Source organism: Bidens hawaiensis, unplaced genomic scaffold (assembly GCF_021521415.1).
Source record: "Bidens hawaiensis isolate Kalapana, Puna unplaced genomic scaffold, B.hawaiensis_p1.1 tig00057067_1, whole genome shotgun sequence".
NCBI classification, from domain to species: domain Eukaryota; kingdom Viridiplantae; phylum Streptophyta; class Magnoliopsida; order Asterales; family Asteraceae; genus Bidens; species Bidens hawaiensis.
Window position 1 is genome coordinate 46,187 of NW_027500305.1, and position 7,329 is coordinate 53,515.

The 7,329-nt window shown below is 33.6% G+C and overlaps 1 protein-coding gene across 1 annotated transcript; it reads left to right on the plus strand.

The window, feature by feature from the left end:
• Positions 1–285: 285 nt before the first annotated feature.
• Positions 286–2,419, plus strand: LOC143601765 (uncharacterized). The gene is made up of 3 exons (XM_077079077.1): positions 286–417; positions 1,554–1,619; positions 2,119–2,419. Exons 1-3 carry the CDS (start codon positions 370–372, stop codon positions 2,164–2,166), a joined length of 162 nt encoding a protein of 53 aa, XP_076935192.1. The 5' UTR covers positions 286–369; the 3' UTR covers positions 2,167–2,419.
• Positions 2,420–7,329: the final 4,910 nt, after the last annotated feature.

A 7,329-nucleotide genomic window follows, 5' to 3' on the forward strand; every position in this document is an offset into this window, starting at 1 on the left:
TTCATGGGCATCATTAGAATAACAGGAAGAGGAAAAAAGGAGGCATGGCGCCACCCTTTATTTTGCCCGATGCTGTTTAATGCCTTATGCATTCAAATGTCCCAGGTTCAAGTCCCGAAAAGTAAAAAAGAAAAAAGAGAGATGCATAATTTATCTAAACGTTAAACAAAGGGGAAAAAGGAGAGTAAAAGTTAAGTACATGATTTTGGATGGGCTTGGGCCACCAAAATTGGTTTTCTTATTGATCCATATCCAAGACCACAAGCACTCCTTTAGCTGGTACCAAATTCTAGGGCTGATTCAGTAACACCAGACAGATCAGATCTACTCTTTGTTTCTTCTCGAAGCGGCGGTCAACACATTACTCCGATGGCACCACCTCCCGGCCCTTACTCGGGCACCAGCACTCTCGCTCTCGTAACAATCTCATCACTTTATTTTATTTTATTACAAATTAATCGCTGTTGTTTTAGATGCATAGATTACGTGACTCGATGATCTACTTTTCAATTTCGGATTTAGGGTTTGATTATATCTCCTTTTGGATTACATTTTGGTTAGAGATGGCAAATTCTCAAACCCATAACTCATTATTAAACCCGTCAGATATTTATTTATCTATTGGATTTCACACCCGTCCTAATTATGTCGGTGTGGGATCCCTAATTTAATTCTAAGATATAGAATTTTACATTTAACCTGTTTGCAAACAAAGAACCCGATTGTTTTATGGTTTAAATATTTCTTTTTTTTTGTTTTCACAAACAAGTATAATGTACTTACAACACACATTGTTAGACAAAGATTGTTACGTGAGTTCCGTAGTCTCGTTTAGATATGTTTACGTTGGCAGTTAGTTTCATGTTAAGTGATCTGTAAAATATAGTTTCTGCATGTTAACCGCAGAATTTACTTCTATGGTTGGCAAGCAAATATTAAATTTATTAACCAATGGATATGAATGATAGTAACTAGTGGTGGTTAGCTCTAAGGGGGTATACTTACTAAAACCCTGGAATTAATCGTCAACTTGTCAGGATGAGCCTGTGTGACTCACTTCGTCTCACAATGTGTGTTGTATTTGGACTTGTGTTATGGGTGGAAGCGTGGATGCTATCATATGTGTTATTATGTAAGTTGTTAATGGACCATTGTAGACAAAAACATAATTCCAACGAACTTGGTTTTAAAATGAACCATTATCTATAATTATATTGGTGTATACAATTTAAAGTATTTTTGTTACGAATGTCTCACATACATGTTGCGCTTACATCACACGTCGGCTTTTGGGATCAAAACACATTGGAATGATAATTAGAGTCGGGTTGATCTGTTCAACCAGTTTACCACCCGTTTGTTACAACCCATCAACTTATTTATGGTTTGAAAGGCTTAACAACGAATGATAATCTAACAACATTTGAGATTTTTTAATCTTTACTTTAGGCTGATCTCTCATCTCTCATGATATGTGTTGTGTGCATGGTTTATTGAAAGTTTCTTTTGAGGTTGATGTATATTGTTATTAGTTCTGAATTTTGTTATCGTAGGTGGCTCGTGTCTCTGCATTCTCTGTTGGACTAGTTTATGGAAGCTTGAAACTCAAATACCTTAAGGTACTGCATCATTTTTAAACTATTAATATTAATTTCCAAACTTTTATTTGGTTATTTTCTCTCTCTCATATAGTTACTGATAGGGGTGTTAATTGGATCGTGTTCGCAGGTCTACTTGACACGAACCCAAAAAAAATCAGGACACAACACTTTAACCTGAACTTTTTGTTTTTAGTTTATTTTCTTATTTTGCATGTTCATACTTTAAAATTACATTTACAACAAAACAAACGTATGCATATGATAATGGTATTTAAAATAAAACCTAATGCTTGCTTCTCGTGTTTCTTTTACTTTTGGCAAAAAGTACCCAAATTTTATAACAATAAATGGGCTGCGTCAATTTACAAACCCACCAGGTCGACCACTCGACCCGAACATGTTTAGACTAAATCTAAATCGTTAATATGTTTTGGGTAATTGTCGTGACTCGTGACAGAAGTTATCGTTTGCTGACTTTTTTGTAACTTTTTTGTGCACATATTTGATATGTTTTCAGGCAAAGGCGAACTCGCAAAGAAAGGCCGCAGCCAAGGCCCACCACTAAAAGGAGAAGTGAGTGTACGAGGTACTGTTTTTCGTTTTGAATAATTCTTGATGATTCGAGTGGGCCCACACGGGCCGTGGTATCTTATGTTCTGCTTGTAATTGTTTGATTTTGTTTAGACAATGATGCCTTTACATTAGTTTTTACTCGTTTCTACCATGACAAATGGTTATATACATTATCTTGACATGAAAACATGATTTAAATATGGTTATTTTGCTACAAGAATAATTGTTTGTTATTTGCGTATGTTGCCATGTACAACTGTTTTTTATAAGAACATTAACCCATTACAAAATACAACCTACGGATCCAACCCGAAACTTTAAAAATTTGGAACGGGTTTCAAGGTATGAGGTTGGGTAACAGACGGGTATATGATACACTACCTGATTATCTGCAGCATGCATACATGTGTACCCAAACCATACAAACATTCTTTTCTTTTTAAGATTTGTTGTCTTTGTGTGATAGAATAATCTACTAATTCACTAGTTCATTATTTATATATTTCTAATTTTCTTAACAAAGTTATAAAAATGTTTATACGGTTGGAAATCTATTTAAAGATCCAAACTAGGAATTTGAACAAACTAATGAGCATAATCGATACCCTAACGTGTATTGGTTAGGTATGGGATACGGTTTTACAACCATATATGGGACTCAGGTTATCAAAATACCCGTTTCATTGTCTCTGAATTTCAGCTGTCAACTGCCATTGTTGCAACCACGTCCTATAAAATCGTATCCGTGACTCATTCACATGCTTGCTTGATGGCGAAATTAGTCATCCAAGTTCTCTCCAACTCCAAAGCTTTTTATGAAGCAATCCCTACAAGCTCAAAGCAAAGTCAGGTTTTGAGTGTTTGTTGTCACCGTCAATCGACCATCTTGTTTTGTGTTTGATGGTATGCTTACCTCAATGTCACCAATGTGGGTGTTTACAGGCTAGTTTTGATGATTTTTAGGTCCAAATGTGTGCCAAACCATTACTAAGGTTTTCGAATATTGTAAAACCAAACCATACCGTTAGTCAAAATTGAAATATAACAACCATGTTTCACAAATTTAACATATGTTTTCGATTATAGATGCAGTGATAACGTATTCATAATGCTTAATGTTGAATCAACAGTAAATGAGACTCTCAATAGTCTCATTATGAGAGTGGAAACCGACCTTTCATCCCTTGAGATTCCAAACCCACAGAATCTTGGATTGTGAAAGACCCACAAACATAAACACAATCAAGGCCTTTCGCAATTTCAAGAGTAAAGCATGATGAATGAACCAAACCAATCATCTATGAGCAAACATTATCTTTTGGTTAAACACTCGACTTGTAATTATTAAGACCAAACTCAACTTATGCAAAAGTTGTACGGTCCAAATTCCAAAATCAATATTGTAAATCCAACATCATATAGGTATAATAATATGGTCCGGTCCGGTTTGTTTTTTCACGGCCGGCTTTCGGTCAAAACCGTAAAACAAACCGTTTATATGGTCCTAATAAGTGTGTAATGGAATACTGTTTTGTTTTGTATCAAGCCACATGTGCTTTTACACTTTGAAGCAAATATTTACGGTATTTATATTGTAAATTTATATTTAAATTAACATCGTTACACATATCATGTATGAAACCTATAGATTCGCATGTTGCTTTTCACTGTAAACTGACACTGTCAACTCACATGTAAATCAAAATGTTAATTTATATTATTTTACATGTGAATATAGTGTAAATTCACAAATATATAGGCAATGAAACATGATTTCCCTCTAGGAGAGGTAAGCACCCCCGATTATCCTTTAGGATAGTTTGCAAGTTCGAATCTGGCTATCCACTAGGTTACTTACAATAACATGTCGAAGGTCGTCTATTCAGCACAACCTGCAATTTATTTGATCATATTGGATAGCTGGTTAGCAGGGTGTGAATTATAACTTGAGAAAAGACGTAAACCAATGCTATTTGTGAGTGAGATACATGGGGATGTCAAGTCAACTATCAGAAACATAGATATAAAGAAAAGTTGAGAGATTCATGTTGGGTGGAAGATTTTCGAATCAACTTGCGGGACAATGTACAAAGAATTATAACCGTTTTTCTTTTTTAAACAAGTTGATATAAACGATGAAGTTTGATAGTGTTGTCAACCGACCTTAGCCAACAAATTGAGCACCATGTAAAGTGCAAGATCAACAATAATTGTAGTGAGTTGATAAAGCAAATATTTTGTGAGCATGAGTGTTGTTTTTTCGGTTTTGACTTGGAGCCAACATAGAGGGTTTTAATTTATGATTTGAAATAAAGGTGGGTAGGCATGTCAACGGATTGAGACTGGGGGTAAAAAAGTAACTTGAAGGATTGATAAACAATGCAACCAATGAGGGTTTTTATTTATGATTTGTAATAAAGAGTGTATTTAGATAGAGAGATTAACAAAAGAAGTGTTGTTCTGGTGGGCACTCCAGTTGTTTTCTTTAGGAGGGTCATTGGTTCGAATTCTGCTCGTGACAAAGTCGATGGTTATATCATAGTGTGTATTCGGATAGTGGGTTTCACCTGGAATCAAGGCCGGCCATAGTGTATGACAGGGTAGTCTATGGTCACAGGTCCGGCACCCCGTTAGGTTCGAAATTTATATATATATATATATATATATATATATATATTTTTATTTTTATGAAAAAAAATATGTATAATCAATGTTTCAACACAGTTAAATAACCACTAACTTGGTCTTGTGGTAAAGGGGTATGACATCTAACCAAAATGTTGTGGGGTTTAAGCTTATTTGAGACATTTTTAAACTTATTTTTATACAAAAGTTTTACACAACTCAAATCATAATCAGGTAATCCAATTTAAAATTAAATTGTTTAAACTCATCAAAACGTTCCTTTTACTTAAGACCAATTTTTTTTTGTCTTTTCAGAGGCGACCCTGCCTGGAATTGTAAGTGGGCCAGGTCAATAGTGTTGCCTACGATCGTGGGCATGTGTGAGCTTTTGCTAATGTGTGTATCTGGGTGATTTGACTTTGTTGGTTATTCAAAAAACATAAATGATGGTATATCGTTTGGTTTTTTTTTAAACGGCCAAATGGACTTTATTGACGAACAAACATGTCTAGCCGGAAGCTACACCCAAGTTACAAACAAACCAGCCACAACACAAAAAACAAGAATAAATAGCAATGTACACATCTTATTTTCTAAACACACAATACTTCCTACAATTCCAAAGTTTAATCCATTTGAGTTGAGTAGGACTTTCTATACACTACAAATCAACACCGATGGCCGGATCCTAATGCGACTTCACTGACGAATATTACAAAATCCAATGTTTTCTATACACTACAATTTATGTTTTTCTGAATGGGTTGTGTGCACTGTCGTTAATCTGTCTCGTATCACTAACTAATCACAGAATGGGTTATGTGCTCCGTCGTTAATGTGTCTCGTATCACTAACGGATCAAAGATGATCATTAATAGGTTTCCTTGTGTTTTGTGGGATTTGGTATGATAAGCCGTTAATCGTCAACAAATAGTTATGTCAGTGTTTTTGTTTTTTTTTCAATCCATAAAAAGTCTTTCTTATAGATTATATTTTTATTAAAGATTTTTTTGAAAGACGGTATTTTATAAATACAAAAACGGACCTAGCAGGTAACCAAAACAAAAAAGAACGGGAGTATTTTGTAAATAAAAAAATGGTCCTAGCAAGTAGCTAGGGAAAATGAAACAGAACATTACAAATACAATATAGAGTTCTTAAGCCACTCGATCATACAAATATTACATTTACGATATCTATTACCATACCATAAGAACTAGAAATGTAAAATTTCATCAAAATAGTGTTTCTTTGTTATGACGAGTCTTCTCAAATACAAGTCATTTATGAATATCCAAATAATCCACCAAGTGACAAAAATAATCATCCCGATCAAATCTTTCTTATGAGTTTGAACACTCAACGTGTCCCACCAAGACATCTGGAACTAAAAAGGAAGACAACGGAAGGCCAAACCAAAAAGCAATAAGACCCCAAATCCAATTAGCCCCGAGCACATGCAGAAAACATAGTCAATAGACTCCTCACGAAACATGACATAAATAGTTCGGAATATCTATACCTTTACTCGCCAAATTGACTCTCGTAGGACGTCCATTAAGCAACACCCTTCAAACGCAAATATTAACTTTTTTTTTAAGTTTTTGTTTCTTTTAATCGTGTATTACTCCCATACCTTCTCCCAATTGGCGTAGCCATAACTCTCTTAAATATTTTTGTATGTAAAACAAATTGGTCAAACTCTCAAACCGATGGAACAAAACAAGCATAATTGGTTTGTACAGTTAAAATGAATTTAAATTTTCGGACGATTTAGTGAGAAAATATCAAAAACGAGGTCACCGGTTTGACGGTTTAGTTAAGATTAGCCTAACCGGACCACTAACAACTAGTCAAACACAACAACATATGATATCATTCTAAAACAGTTGTAAGAAATGTTAAGAAGATTATTAATTTGTTCATAAATGATGGTATTATTTCTTTTATTTTATAAATATGAAATGATATAGAAGAAATTATATATTTATTTACTAGGTTATTAACCCGTATACGACACGGATGGAAATATTGAAATTTTCGAACAAACACATGTCATTTGAAAGGACAACATAATTTGTTATATGTTATTACATAGAAATCATTTCATAATTAAAATTTTATTAAAGTGACTGCAATCTGCAGTAAATTATGTTTCAAACTATTTAACACCATTACTTTATTTAAAATTAATTTCATTATATTAATCTTTTTTCAATTGTATACAATAATCTTGACATTTACGCATAATAAAAAATTGTTCAAGTATAAAAGATTGAAACTTTGTTGAGATTGGAGACTATTAAAAACTACAAAAGAGTTGTCAAATTCGATTCTTAAAAACAAAAGTAAATAACTGTATAAATGATTGGAATGTATCATTAAAATTAAAGATGATGGTATTTAGCATAAATAATCAATTATAGTGAATATCTAAGATTATATGTGTAAATACGAAGACGATTACAAGTAAACTAATAACCCACAATATTCGTCTCATTTATCCAAACAGTATAAACTTTGAAATGAA